Source organism: Pelophylax lessonae (genome assembly GCF_965119305.1).
Source record: "Pelophylax lessonae genome assembly, chromosome: 9".
Lineage (NCBI taxonomy): Eukaryota > Metazoa > Chordata > Amphibia > Anura > Ranidae > Pelophylax > Pelophylax lessonae.
Genome location: NC_138776.1, coordinates 119,617,805 through 119,634,299, shown reverse-complemented (window position 1 = coordinate 119,634,299; position 16,495 = coordinate 119,617,805). Strand labels below are relative to the sequence as shown.

At 38.6% G+C, this 16,495-nt stretch overlaps 1 protein-coding gene across 1 annotated transcript in view; it reads left to right on the top strand.

The window, feature by feature from the left end:
* The window catches only part of PCDH15 (protocadherin related 15), a 1,730,880-nt gene that overhangs the window by 1,131,475 nt on the left and 582,910 nt on the right, over positions 1–16,495 (top strand). The window contains exons 15-17 of the mRNA XM_082269384.1: positions 6,768–6,961; positions 9,402–9,534; positions 13,857–13,936. Coding sequence (XP_082125510.1) covers positions 6,768–6,961; positions 9,402–9,534; positions 13,857–13,936 — 407 coding nt within the window. The remainder of the gene's footprint in view (positions 1–6,767; positions 6,962–9,401; positions 9,535–13,856; positions 13,937–16,495) is intronic.

Genomic DNA, 16,495 nt, shown 5'->3' with positions numbered 1-16,495 from the left:
TTTATATTTACTTGTGATCTTGCCAATAGTGCCCTTTCTTCCCCAGTGGGACAATGCTCAGTCACCATACTCTATTTATGGGGGGAGCAATGTTGTCACCCTAGGACAGGAATGGTATTAGGACTACAAAACAGCTGTATCTTTCTGCATCTTCATAACAGAGGAGATTGTTCTGAGGTGAACTAGCAAGAGCTCATAACACTGCTTCAGATTTCAGTTTGGCAGAGGCATTCCACAGGAAGTTACCAACTCACTAGATTTCCAGCGAAATCAATAGATTTTCTTTTTAGCTTTTTAAACAAATTAAGTAAATATCTCTCAAATGTATAAGTGACATACTAAAAGGGAGCAAATAAGAAAAGTTGGAATATACTAGAAATTTGATCACTTAATCTTAATTTCTGCTCTTTGCATATTATCATTGCTCTTACAGTACTTAAAAAACGAAGCAAATGTGTAATTTTCCTAGCATACAACCGGTATATACAGTATAAAGTGGCTATACATTATGCCAGTTGTAGGGAGTGGCTAGTCTGTAATGGCTAGTAATACATTGTGTTTTCTCCCTATGCAGTGTTTACTTTCTAGAAGTAAGTGATATACCGTACCTATTCTTTGACAGTCAGAGGTATGGCATTATCTATACCTAATAGGATTATGGTGTAAAATGATTATGTCATGAATATGGTAAATTTGGAACAGATATCAGTTATTTATTTTTATACAGGTTTTTTTTTTTTATTACATATTTTATGACCACAAACCTGTTGCTGCACAGTTCCAAACATAATGTGTCAAACAGGCACTTGCCTAACATAGAAAAAGTTATTTTAATTTAGGTTTTAAACAAGTGCACTATAGTCCAGAATTCTGACTGGTTACTTACTACTAGTAAAGAGATTGCTACAATTCTTAAAATTATTCTTCTAAATTGACTTCCAAACCTCCATCTTCCTCCCTAGATCATGTCCCAGGTTTCATGTGCTCTTTTACCTTTTATTAATCCCTGTGATGTCATCATCAAGCTTGCAGGGCAGTTGCAGGCAGTTCAGTCCTTATTGACCTATACACACCCCCAGAACTACATATCTCTAGAGCCCTTTTTTGCACACAGTGTGTGGGTAGCATCTTTTGAGTCAAGGTAGCAGCTATGTTTTGGCTTGAAAAAAATCAATGTATGCGTATGGAAAGACAGAAAACTGGGGCAATAGGCTGAGTTCTGTAGTCCAGCGGTCAGGGCTAACAAAGCTTCTTTGAATTTCAGAACAGTAAATGCAGTCTGTTGTCAGCTCAAAAAGGAAATGAAAGTGGTTGTAAAGGTAGAATGTTTTTTTTTTGTAATGTAATGTAATGTAAAAAACCTTCTGCGTGCAGCTCCCCCCACCCCCTCCCGCCCCCTAAATACTTACCTGAACCAGATCTTGATCCAGCGATGTGCACAAAAGTCAAGGCTGGCTTGGTTCAGCCTTTGGCTTCTGCTGCTGTCAATCACAGCCAGTGAGGAGGGGAGCTGGGAAGGAACTCCAGAAGTGAGCATGCACGAGTGACCCCATAGCAAGCGGTTTGCTATGGGGGCACTCAGAGGGTGGAGGAAACAGGCGTTCCGGCGGGTGACCTGGAAAGAGGAGGATCTGGGCTGCTCTGTGCAAAACCATAGCCAAGAGAAAGTAGGTATACCATGTTTCTTATTTTAAAGGAAAAAAAAAAACAGATTCTTTACAACCACGTTAAAGGGATGTTGGATTTCTGGCAGATCAACAGTTATTTTTTGGTACTTGCAGAATTCCTTTTAGGGATAAAACATAGGGAAATGTGTGTGTATACCAGTGATGTACTAAATGTTTTATTTTCTGCCCCAAAATATGCTTTAAGTATTAATTGCTGGTTGGGATCACCCATTGTTTGCATTTTATTTCCTGCTATTCTAGATTTTTAGTCAAACTGCTAGTGAACTGTTACTGTCATTCATAAATCCTTAAATGATGGACTGCATTGTCCTAATTCCATTTAGGACTGATGGCTTTAAATGGCAGGGAGGTAAAAACACATTAAAAAGAAGTAGATCCTAATTCAATATGTTCCTTTTTTTATAATTTTATATCTAACTATAAAAGCATATTATTAGCTCCCACAATTGGGACAGATGTCTCACTTACTTTGATAATTTAGAAGTATTTCTGCCAAAGAATCAGCATGAAAAGTTAAAATAAAGCACTTTGTATGCTTTCAGTGTATTTTAAATTATAGTACAATATTATGTTTTATCATTAGCCATACAACCGAAGTTTGAAAAATTGGTAGAGAAGATACAGTATTTTTAAATTAACAAGAACATTGATTTCAGTATTGGTTGCTAATCATTTTTCAAATATTTGAAAAACAATTAAGTACACAAATTCAGACTTGATTTTTTACAGGAGGTACCAGATTACTCTTAGTCTGTTGCCACTGCCAACTAAAGAAATGTAGAGCCTAGTACAAACGGGCCGAATGTCGGGTTGCATCAGCCAGTTCAATAGAAACTGGCAAACTTTGGCCCTTGTGTATGGCAGCCGATGCAACAGAAATTGGTTGTTCCGATGGCTTCTGTTAAAGGGGCATGACTAATAAAGGTCTCTCAACTGCCATCTACTCTATACTCTCAGCCCATGGCTGAGAACGCTGACCAGTGTGTTCTGGTGGGAGGTTGTCCCCCTGTCAAAACACAACAGCTCAGCAGGGGAGATCGCTGAACTAACATTGGATCATTAGTACAGCTGCTCCTTCTGAGCTCTTCAATTTTTTTTATGCTCAGCCAGCTGGGTTGAATGAAAAATAAAAACTTAGTGTGTACCGGGCTTAGGAGCTCGCAGAGTTCAAGAGGATTCCCTCATGAGGGATAGTGTAAATTCATGGGCAGTGCAAACCATGGTTTTATGGTGGCCACATGGTAATGTGTCACTAAACAACAAGGTAAAAATTATAGTATTTGCAGCTCAAATCTTCAGCCCTTTCCTCTAAATCAGGCCCTGAGGCAAGCAGGCCACTCCTCAGACCTTGTATGTCTGATGATGATTGAATCTGAATGGTGCATGTGGGAAATAAAAGAAGTATTCTATGTGATGGCACCTTGATACATGGGGCCCACTTAACTATATGTTTACAACACGTGAGATTGTTAACCAACTTCTCTGGATGAAGCAAGGCAATCAAAACATTATGGGATGCTTACCTTAGCACACAACACAGTAAGTTCCAAGAATGAATGGTGTAAAGGTGTGCACACAGATATGGTTTTACCAGGGATAACATGTTTATAAAGGTACAGTGTAATGTTTTCTATAAAAAGTTTTACCTATATTTTACCAGCACAATTCTCATTATTTGAACTGCAACTGTTTTTTAAAATCAACCTGTATCCTAGGTTTATTGGTTTCCATTTATATCCAAGAAGAGTTTCAAGGGAGATTTTATGCATTTCTACTACTCCAGTATAAAAGATGATGGACATGTGAATCCTGGAACGTATTCATTTTTAATGCTGTATTTTGAATGATTCACAGTATCCTAAATTAGTTGTACTTTTATAAAATGTGTTGAAATATATTATTTTCAGATAGCACACTGGCTTCACAGAAAAATAAATAAATTCCGGTAGCATTTTAAATATATTCCAAAAAACGATAGCAGAGGTCAGCATAGCTGTGACCTGCAGTATTAAGAATAGAGAAAATGGAACAGCAATAACTACATGTTAGATCTAGTACTGACTGAAGTGTTGAAATAACAGTACAGAGCAACCTCTAATAATGTTAGAGAGGTTGAACTAAAATTTCAATAATTCACTGAATATATTGCATCCACAGCTACCAAACTATAATGTTCCCAGATCTACTGTACCATTAATTATTAAAAATTATTGCTCAAAAGTAATGCATGTTTATGTTGTAATTATTATTAAACACTTGGTTTTAAATGCTAGTTTGCTTGAATTTAAATAAATGATATAAAAATAGATATGATTAGTAAAACTCATTGTGTTTGCCACATAAAGAAACATATCCTGCCCATCCTTATACCTTGTGGGTAGAGACCTACAGAGATTAACATACCTCTTCCCACAACCTACAGCTTTCAAAAATGTATTGTGTTATTGCTATTGGTATACTACATATTGGTATACTACATAAAATTGAAAGTATATTCTTAGTTTCATCAGATGCATTGGAAGGCAGATTTTTACATATACAATATGTGAAAATTTCAAAATTTACCTGTGCCACAAGTGGTTAAGATAGGCTAAAAATTGGTTCAGTGGACCCCGTTTGTTCTCCACATGCCACCTCTATTCTAACCCAAAAATAAACAACTCTGCTTCTGCATCTTTTTATAAGTTCAATCCTTGGAAACAGAGTACAATTCCCTAATGTGGAGATCACTATATAAGCATATAAGTCAAAATATAAGTTATTTCACTAAAGCTGATGGAGGAAAAAACTGCCTCTTAGCTTACACTATCCTTGTAGAATGACAAGATGGCAGGCTCTCAGCTGTGGGGGTACAGAATACATGTGCCCTGAGAGAATGACTATCAATAATAATAAGCACTTCTCTTGTTGAGCTCAAAATTGATTAAGACACAATAGCATTTTTCTATTGACATTATTAAGAACTGCAGTAGCAACAGAAAGAATCTTCCATTTGAATTGTTTGTACTGGCACAGTCCATCTCATTGGCAACCACCTATCTACAAGTGCTTCCTTCCTTGTGATATGACAGGCAGGTGCACAGCTTTGACCAATTGTGTTTTCCTCTTGGTTTAATAAAGAAGCATATAGCTTGTAGTTGGGGCACCTGGATTTCCACCAGCTCCAAGTTTCCTTCCTAGGCTGCTTTGCAGATAACCAGGCTCCGTTTTGTCTATGCAAACGTGAAAGTAACATTCACTAAATAAGAAATATGAAAATATAAAAAAAACAAAAGCAATATTGCTTATTGAAGATAAGAAATAGTTTAAACGGGCTTTAAACCAAACCCGTTGCCAAAAACAAAATAATAAAGTTAACAACAGTAGCTAGTAGTATAACCTGCTGCTGAATTCTTCCCCTAAGGGCTACCCTGAACCTTCTGCAATGTCATTGTTTTCTGATAGAAGAAATTAGCCCCCTTTCTCCACTGCCCTACTTTACAATGAAGGTTGCATTGATATCTGGATAGCAGAGGATCATGTCTATTTTTATGCATATAGTAGTCTCCAGCATGTTGCTATTTGCATATCAGTATCAAGGATTTACTAGAAAGAGCTGAGACAAAACTTTATTCAGCTGCAGCTACAGTATGTGAGGTTAGATTATTGCTATCTACCTTATGATGTTGACTTTTTTTTTGATTTTGCCAACTGATTTCATATAAGTAGTAATATCCCTGTAGAGTCACTATATAAGATGGGTCCTCTGTTCACTGAAAGTAATACTCAGCACCCAATAGTAGCACTTCATCAAATAAAGCAGGCACCAGACCAGATAGTAAAGGCAAACCTAATACATTGTCATCCAATTTGGTTGGTAACTAGGCAAGCATTAGATGGATTAACAATTGTAATAACACAATTTAGCATACAAAGTAATTGAAAGTAAGGACAAGGCATTAGATGACATATGACACCCAGATCAGCATAATCAGTAACAAGACCCCCCCCCCAAGTTATATATACCGAGTGCTGGAACATTACTGAGGGCATTTATGGTGGCAATGCAAGACCTAGACCACTTGAGTATGCTCTGTCCAAAAGAAAGGTGAATGGTAGTGTAGGGGCAGGGGGAAAAGGGGGGCCTGCAGAATAATTATTATAGGAGGGGCAGTCCTTTGAGATCTTCTTTTGCTGGCTATTGTTGGGGCCCTTTTAAGAGCATCAGTGCACTTAACAACAGTCCCAGTTAACCTGTATGCTGTATAGGGTACATTATAGGTATAATATAGTGTTGGCACAGGTGCAAGGTAGATGTGATTCAGGTGTAAAGGTTCAGTATAATACAGTATAGAGTTTGGATAAGTACAGTCTAAGTTTTCAATAAGTACAGTATAGAGCGCAGTACAGGTGCAGTATGGAATGGGTACACTTAGTGTCCTGCTCTCAGCGGCACAGTCACTGCTAGCAGTATCACCAATGGGCAAATAGCCCTCTCACCAGCCCCTGGGATGCTGCAGTGACCTCTTGCTGTAGAAGGGGGACCCCCCCTTGATCTCTCCCTGAAAGCCTCCCCTGATCAGTGGAGGAAAGCAGAAGGTGAGTGAATGCTCCATTATCCCCGCAGCAGCAGTGAAGGTCCTGTTATGTGGTTAGTGATTATGCCCCCAGGTGTCATCACTCTCAGTTTCAGGCTCAGGTCTCTGCTGGTATGGTCTCCTGCTAGCAGGCGAATATCTAGACGGAGGTGCTCTCTCTCTAACTCCCTTGGTGCAAGGAAGAAGTACTTTTCTAAGCAGTTGTTCAAAAATCATCTCTCCACTCATCTTACTGCACAGTGCCTAATGGGATCTGTAGTGTCATGCGTCAATTCATTCCATTATATGGCTGCCATCTCAAACTACAATTTGAGATTTCTTTCTGAAAACAACAAATTTACAAAATAGCACATACTTTTACATTTCACTGCACAAATTGTTTTACTTGTAGTAAATGAACATTCATATCAAACAGTTTATTTTAAAGACAAGTGAGAATGCTGAAAAATAATAAAATCTGTGCGCTATTTGTGAGTTATTTCTTCTGATGTTTTACTTGTAGCTCACAGCTATGGATGCAGATGAAGGAACTAACGGGCAGATTACATATGAAATCCTAGCCGGAGCTCAGGGGCAATTTGTCATCAATAACAAGTCCGGCATCATCAGCATTAGTCCAGGAGTCACACTGGCAGTTGGGGAGTCCTATGCTCTAACAGTAAAAGCATCTGATAATGCCCCTCCTGCTCAAAGAAGGTATGTATAAAATTAATTATCAAGCATAGTTTTTCTAAAGCCTGCATAGTAACACTACTGTTGGTAAATAAAATATATTATTTTGCCACCTAGGGTTTAAGCCAATGAAAAGTTTATCTAGTGTTTTTTCTAAGTTCTATGAGATAAGAAAAAATATGTATTTTGCAGTCAATTCTATCATAATTTAAGGCAGTATTAAACCCTAAACCATGATCTGAAAAAATAATTATACTGCAGCTTATCAGTCATTAGATATGGTGGCCACATTCGTTTTTCTTTCTTAGGATTTTGTTCCCTCTGTTTTCACGTGGTGATCTGGCCAGTAACACACCTCCTGTATTAGTGGGACACAACTCTGGAAATTAGCATAGGAGGCACAGCAGACACCAGCATTTTCAATGGAGGGGGGGGGGGTAGTTTTATTGTTAATTGTATTTGTAGATCTACATGCATACTTGCACTAATAAATTGAAGCCAAACTCCACCTCACACTTTATAATCAGTTATAGCAAACAGTTTTTTTTCTTTCCTTTTGGAGTAAAGGTTTTGCATGAATAAATAAAAACTGATCATTTTAATCCCCCCTGCTGGTGTTGAATGGTTTGTCTCATCCATGTAAACTGATACATTCTGCTAGGGAACCTGAGCTTGTAAGAAAATAGCACATTTACTGGTCAAATCACCAAATGAAAATAGAAGAAAGAAAGCCGAAAAAGAAACAAATAGGGCATCACATCTAAGAATTGGTAAGTTACAGTATAATAAATATTTGCTTTTGGGGCTAACACTGCTTTAACACTTTATTCACTCTTCAAGCATTTTTTAACATTCATGTTTTTTAATTGCTAAATGAAAACTAAGTAATTTCTGCATTGATGTGAAGTATTACATCTGGTGGATCTGTTGCTGTATTGGAGATAATGTCATCTCTCAGAGATTGAACAGTTGTCTTGGTTTGTATATTTCAGTTATTTTAGAGATATATCTTTTGTTAAAGTGATTGTAAACACATAAAAAAAATAACAAGCATGTTATACTTACCTGCCCTGTGCAATGGTTTTGGAGAGAAGACTTGATCCCTCTCTTCTGGGGTCCCCCACTGGGGCTCCTGGCCTCTTCCTCCTGCCAAGTGCCCCAAAAGCAAGCCACTTGCTATTGGGGCCCTTGTGTGGACTCAATCCTGAGCCACAGTGGGTGTGTGTCCATTGACACGCACAGGTCACCCCCCCACACACACACTATCTGCTCAATTTTTGTGATTGACAGAAGCAGGAGACAATAGCTCCCACTACTGTGCTGACTCCATGTCCAGTGAGGAGAGAGAGAAAGCAGAAAGAGAGCCAAGAGCACAGCACTGGATTGAGATTGGGCTTAGGTAAGTACAAGGGTGGGCTCAGGGGGGACGGGTCTGAACACAGGTCCACTATTGGTACTCTGTGCTTTTTATAGATGAGAGCAGGTTTACCCTAAGCACATGACAGATGTGAAAGGGTCTAGAGAAGCCGTGGAGAATGTTATGCTGCCTGTAACATCATTCATCCATGACCTGTAACATCATTCATCCATGACCTGTAACATCATTCAGCCATGACCAGTTTGGTGGTGGGTCAGTGATGGTCTGGGGAGGCATATCCATGGAGGGATGCACAGAACTCTACAGGTTAGACAATGGCACCCTTACTGCCATTTGGAATCAGGATGAAATCCTTGGACCCATTGTCACACCCTACGCTGGTGAAGTGGTTCCTGGGTTCCTCCTGGTGCACAAAAATGCCCGGACTTTTGTGGCAAGAGTATGCAGCCAGTTCCTGGAGAATGAAGAAATTGATACTGTTAAATGGCCCCCCATGCTCTTCTGACTTAAATCCAATAGAACACCTCTGGGACATTTTGTTTCAGTCCATCTGACACAGCCATGTTGCACCTCAGTCTGTTTAGGGGCCATACAAACTACTGAGAACCATTTAGAGTTGCTGCAATGAAATTTCAGCAAAATGGACTAGCCTCCTGCATCATTTTTTCATTTTGATTATTGGAGGTGTCTTTGATTTCAGCCCTCTCTAGGTTGATCATTTTCTTTTCCATCAAACCATGTGCTTTCCTTTCGTTTCAAACATATTACCCAGTTTATATCAGTATAGATAGCATGATATTTTTCCCCATTGAGATCTGATGTGTTTTTTAAGTGTTCCTTTATATTATTTTAAACAGTGTAGTTTGGTGCTCTTTAGCCCTTGAATGCTTTCCAGGCACTTTAATCTGACCCCCTTAACTGATCTTCAAATGGCACGAACACCGCTTAGTCATTGCAAACAGCACTCTATTCTGATGTTTTATTTAATTTTATCAGGCTGTGAATGGCTACTGATATTCTGCTGCAAATCTAAAAGCCTAATTTTTTTTTCTCTTACTGGGATTTTGTCCTCTCTGTTTATTTCAGGAGTTCCATCACTACTGTTTATATAGAAGTACTACCACCAAACAACCAGAGTCCTCCACGCTTTCCACAATTGATGTACAACCTTGAAATCAGTGAAGCCATGCGTATTGGTGCTAATCTTTTAAATCTTCAGGTATTGGCTATAGCACTAATAGAATATTAGGTATATTCTAACCAAAACCTTTCTATTGCATCTGAGCCAGATGAAGTTTTTAGATTGTTTTGATTTTATTTTACTTTAAGTGTATAAAGAAATAAAAAATATTATTGTTTTTCCATGATAATTTGCAAATATAAGAGGAAAGTCCATACAAACAGTAGAAACAAGCACAATTCCAGGTTGGTCCACTGATCCACCTCAGCTACCACACTGATAGCCAGCCCAGCTCATGGCTGTCTTCATAGAATGAAGGAACAAACTCACTATTAAATTTGCTATCGTTCGTTAAAGGTCTTCCCTGCTGACCGGGATGACATGGAGCTGGTCTCCGTGTTGCCTGGCTGCCACCCTGACACAGTATTGGAGCGAGTGGGGGAAGAGGGCCGCTAATGTAGAGTACAGAGCAGTTCAGCCTTACATCCACTCTGGCCGCCCATGCATGCAATATGAATTCAAAGTTTTTAATTCTATGATTGATCATTTGTTATCCCCATGGGGCTATTTAGTATACTTAATAGGCTTAGTGTTGAAACCTGCTATGAAGGATATGGTTGTATTCATTGTTTGTTTTTCATTTTTATTGTTCATTTTTTGTTTGTTTTAGTAGCAGGCATCATACACTTAATTACTGATGGCTGCATGTCTTATCACCTTACTGAGTTTTACCTGACAGTGGGAGGTTTTAAGCTGTATAAATAAGTGTATAGGTGATATGTTGTTTAATCAGCTGTCAGTACGTTTGAAACACATTAGCTGTGTTTCTACTATGCCCTCTGCTTTAGATTTTAGTTGTGCAGCCGACCAGATTTTTCCCTTCTTTCCATGTAAAGTGATTTTAGTAATAACCAGTGTTGGGGTAGTTACTCAAAAAATGTAACTAGTTACTAGTTACTTCTGTAAATTGTAATGAGATTACTTTACTAGTTACTGCATTTAAAAAGTAACTTCACTACTTATTACTTTACTTTACTCTTTCTTAATAGACCATGTAGAAGAAGAAGATATATGGACAAACATTTACTCCAACACAATGGATTGTGGGTTTATTCATACTCATCATACTAGTGGCTCTCAGCAGCAAAGTGTTGACACTAATGCTTTGCTTTAAAGGGAAAACAAGATCAAGCTATCAAACAAAGCCCACCTACCAGCTGTGAGCAGGGAGTGGTGGCAGGGGGCCATGAGGAGGAGAGCTGGAAGCTGAGATGTGGAGTGCTATGCCACCAGCATGGTAGCGTGGAGAGCAAGTGTGGTGCAGTCTGGGTGAGCTCACAAAGAGCAAGACAGTGCAGCCAAACTGTGTGCAGATTGCAGACCAAGCTGTGCAATAGTGAACTGTGCAAGGGCCAGGGGAGTACCATGCTGCTAAGGGACAGAAATGAAGAGAGCGGTCCATGACCAGAGAGATTGTGCTGCTGTAACAGACTGCTGTACCCAAACCTTTGCTGTGTGTGCACACTGGCTGGGTGGCTGCACACAGAGCTGCATAGATAGAGCTGCTGATAACTTTAGAGGAGAGAGGGATTGATTTGGTGAGAGTGACTGTGACAGTGAAATATAGGGTAAAGCCACAAGAACAGAGATCCAAGCTGCTGCTGGCTGGCTCTGTCACAGTGTCATGTGGCTGTTGGGTACTGACTTGACTTTGTTATGGCTGGCTGGCTGTACTAGGTGCTTCAGAATCAGACTAACACTGTCGTCCATAACAAAGTCACTCCAGTACCCAACATCCACGTGACAAGACCCATACCATAATAACTTAAGGGACCTGCTGTGCTGTGATGTGAATCTGTCTCTGATTATTAAAATAATAATGTGACATGTCAATTAATTTAGCAGTGCACACAGTCAGTGGGGAGGAGTCTGAGCACTTTACCTTCCTTGGCTTTCCTTTCAGGCATGCATTAAGTTGTCTAACTTGTCTGTCATGTCACTGAGTCTGTCTGTGACTGCCGCTTGCTTGCCTACTGCCAAGTCCGCCACCCGCCACTGGATTGCTGATTCTGGGCCCTCTCAGCCACAACTCACGAGCCGCTCCCCTCACAGAAACGTCTCTCTCCCTCACTCCACGGCGCCTGCGGAGGGAGCAGAGAATCACTCCGCCGAGGCGGGCAGAGGCGCATATGCAGTGGGCGGCCGCCGGCCGGCATCCAGCCGGAACTATATGTGAAGCGGTCAGTGCATGCGAACCGCGGCCAGCCTACCGCACTTGACTTCATATACCTACGCCTGAAAATGGAGAAAAAGTTCCTGCTCTACAGCCTCCCGATACCCTCTCTTGAGTAACGCAGGAAAGCGCGTTCCTCAAGGCAAGTAAAGTAAGTTAGTTACCGATGTTACGAATGTAACGCTTTACTTTACTACGTTACCAAAAAAAGTAACTTAGTTACAGTAATCCGTTACATTGTAAATCGTTACCCCCAACACTGGTAATAACAAGACCCATCCTAACCACTATTCAAGGTCAAAATGGATAGGTCCATGGAGTGCTGGTGAATGGTTACGATGATATATCCTCTGGTCAGCGAGGCAGAAATATTGCAGGGCGGGCTATCATTTACATACTTATACACAAAAAAAGTCCAGGCGCTGATCCCAAAGAAATGTCCCTAGGTAATGAACAGACCGACCAGTGCGGTAATCTGTGAATGACCAATGGGCTGTGACTTACCAGGGCTGCCAAACCCTAAACATGGAATGAAGACATGAATAAGCAGTAGTGGAAAAAAGAGGGTGGCGCTCACTGGTGTCTGTAAATAACTGTACTCTATGGAAGACTGTAGAATGTCTCTTTAAATAGATATGGCATTTATTGAAATCATAAATAAATAAACAGTAAACATTTTACTGTTTATTTACTTATTTACTTGTTTCTATTTAAAGAGACATTCTACAGTCTTCCATAGAGTACAGTTATTTACAGACACCAGTGAGCGCCACCCTCTTTTTTCCAGTACTACTATCATTTACATACTTATGAAGTTCTCCATGATAAATGTATATAGGGATGTTTTAGACTCTCACTAATAACTACAATATTTACACATGTACAATAACAATGTCTATTGGGTTTTCATCATGATGCTGGAGTTTCAACTCTTCTCTTCAGGGCAATTATGATACCTAATGACCACCTGCTGTTTACCTGTCTATTTTTATACACTAATAATTCTTAACATTTTCTAAACTTTTCCTAATTCCATCCAAAACCTTTGATGGAAATAGCCTTTAGTACAAATTGCACTTACTATGAAAGCAGTTCCTATGAGCCTATCAACTTTTACAGTTCTTTTTATTTGCTAGAACAAGCTAATTATGGCAGGATGCATGCTGTTTCTGTCACATTTATTTTGAAGTTAGAAAAGTTTAAAGAAAGGGTGCTCATTTTAAAGGCAATAACATTTCTCGCTTCAAAAATGATGAAAGAACAATAAACAGGAAATCAAAATATTTGACACATTTTGCTGCAATAATACAGAAAAAATATTAATGTTCTTGTGTGCATGTCCTTATTTTAATACAAAATGTAATGCTTTGTATTATTTTCTAGCTGTTATTCCTAATGAATAATGAAGAAAGATAATGTTGAAAGACACATGATAGACTCAGTCCAGATGTGCCTCACTTTTTGAACTTTCAAAAACTAACAAACTGTCAAGTCAGATGAAAAAGTTCAATTGCGTTTTTTTGTTTTGCCAAAATATATGAAAATGGATTTGTCCAGGAAAATCAATTCATAAACCATGATTACCTCAATTCTTAAATTGCCTGAACTGTCCACAATTTAGAATGATCCATATCCAAATATTCAAGTGAACCAAAAATATGCTGACTTAAGTGATGTGTTCATCACTACCTGTTGCATTTCAAAAGCTGCAGGGGGATTTTGATCGGTAACAGTATGGATGTAAAAACTGCTTCCTGACAATGTTTGAAATAACACTAGATTTTGTCATCTGTACCTGAATCCAGATTAGGCCTAGACTGCCCTAAATTATGAAATACATATTGAGTATCCATTCACCCTATTGTATTGTGGTAATTGAAAAAACATGCATTGGTGCAATGCGGTGCAATTCATTCAGGCCAACAGACAGGGTTAACCACAGCACACTGACTTTTTTCCCCTATGTATTTATTGCCCTCAGGGTCTAAAGTATGATGAGTAAAGAAAAGATTTAGTTAATCGTGTTCTTTTCATATTTATGTAACTAATAAATGCTGCATTGGAATCAAATAAGTAATTGTGTTTATCTTACACTTAATATGCATGTTTGTGCTCTCTTTCTTTAAAGGCTACAGACAGAGAAGGGGATCCTATTACATATTTAATACAGAATGGAGACCCTCAAAAAGTATTCAATATAACAGTAAGGTAAGATACTCTCACTGTTATTTAAAAAAAAAAAAAAACAGCAACTTAGCTATCATATACACTTTATTACCAAAAGTATTGGGACACCTGCCTTAACCCGCACATAAACTTTGATAGCATCCCAGTCTAAGTCTATATGGTTTATTATTGAAATAATTAGCAGGCCTACAACCCACTATCTACAGCCCTTGCTATACCATCAAATTAATTAATGACAATTGAATATAAATTCAAAAAAAACTTTTGTATGTAAATAAGTAATAATAGTGAAACTAATAAATAAATTAATACTGATAGCAAATTCATAATAAATGTGTTCCCTGTGTGAAATATTACTAAAAAGCAGCTGCTGTGAACAAGGTGAAAGATTGAAAAAATATAGCAAAGCCTAAAACACATTATCAACAGTGCTTGCTAAATCATATAAATATGCAGAAAAAAACATAAATGAATTATTAATAAACATTAAACTGTGTACAATGCATATATCCAATCAATAATCATAGTGCATAGGTGTGAATCCAAAGAAAATGCCCACATTCAAATATAAAAATGTAAAATATATGAAAATATATATCAATTTGTAAAGAACTAGTGATATATAAATGTATTCATAAAGTGTTCTGTGAAGTTCAAAGGAGTGAAAGAGAGAAGTAGACGTCTGCTAGATTCTTTCCCAGTGGATGGTAAAAAGTTGATAAAAACACCTTAAAGTGTCATAAAGGTAGGTGTACTGCCAACACATCGGATGTAGTTGATCTTACTTGCTGTATAGCAATAAGATCAAAAAAGCCTGTATGGTCACCTTAACCAAAGAGAGAGTGATCCCAAAGGAACAGCGATCCTGTTCCTTCCTCGTCTCGTAGATCCAAAGGGCGTAATTACCGTGCAAAGACAAAAAAGGAGATCGGACCCCTCATAGTGTAATTCCGTATAAGCTTTATTGCCCAACACACGGGTTAGTAGCTAATTTACAGGTACAGAACACACACGGACGTGGTTGGAACGCACACTATACTTGTTGCAGTCCACATTCAACCCAACTTCCTATCACAGGCGGGGAACTGCACGGAGGGAACTGGGGTCAAGCACATCTGTATCTTTGGTTATAGTGATCATACAGGCTTTTTGATCTTATTGTTATACAGCAAGTAAGATCAACTACATCCAGTGAGTTGGCAATACTTTATGACACTTTGGGGTGTTTTTATCAACTTTTTAACATCCACTGGAAAGGAATCTAGCGGACGTCTTCTCCTCTCCTTCACTCCTTTGAACTTCACAGAGCACTTTATGAATATATTCATATATCACTAGTTCTTCACAAATTTATATATATTTTCATATATTTTAAATTTTAATATTTGAATATGGACATTTTCTTAGGATTTACACCTATCGTATTTGGGGTTGGTACCTCAAGCCATGGAAATGTGGGGACTTTAAGGGCAAAGTAGCAAAGTGAAAGTCTCGATACAGATAGTAAAATAAAGCATTTGTTTACTGTCTTCAGTAGCGTGGTACATATATACAATATAATAGATAATTGTGAGGGGTTATAGACCCCTAGTGAAGAAATGTGATTTAGTTCGGAAAGTAGTGACAGATGTGAAAGTTGTGACTTTTTTAGGAAGAATTCTCTATCAAAGCATAGAGTTTCTCCTGCGTTTGTCGAGGCTCAGTCGAGCCTTTTTCAAGGGTGATAGTCACAGATTCTGCAATAATTGTATAGATATATTCAGTTAGTAATCTAGTAGTAAATACCACCGATTTTATTCAAATGTGGTATAAAGGAGAAGATATAAGTACATACATCCATTATTTTCTTTCCATGTGTGATGATATTGATCCCTCTGGAGCAACGAGAACTCGAGCCGTATAGCCTGCAAGGTATGGTACTCGTTAGGGTAAATATGTTTTTCCGATGGTATGTGCACATAGTTAGTGGGGAGAACTTTCGGTCAATGCTGCAGTTGAGGGCCACCACCTGTTCAATCTCTACTTCAGATTGTCTCATCAGATGGTCCTCTGGTGTGTGCTATGTAGTCCCCTGATCGGAGCCTGGTGCATCCAATCTGTGGGTATAGGTCTGTTCAGGGTTGGGATATCAATTTTGAGTGTGTATAAGTCAGTTTAATAGATTAAATGATCTTATGGTGTGATTTTTACCTTACAGGGTTCCTCTAAATATACATATCTCTGTATTTCAGGACTAATGTATATATACATATCCTGACCCCGGGCTGTATTTCATGCCAAGGTGGATTGTTAACTGTGAATAAATGACACAGTGTTTAGATGTACAGCTGAATCATAATATATTGAGAGCATATAATATACGTTTATAGCTTTTATTTACCTTATAGCTGATTACTTAAATGAGCCCTCTCTCGGGATGATAAGGATGGTCCTTGTAGGTTACTCCTGCAGGTATTGATAACACAGGGAAAGTGCTCCGAAACTCATCCTTAGCTCTGAGCTACAGGTCTTGGTAGTGGTGCTGTCCAACAGTGAGTAAATGTATTGAGGCAGTGTGCTTTGAACACTGCACTGTGTAAA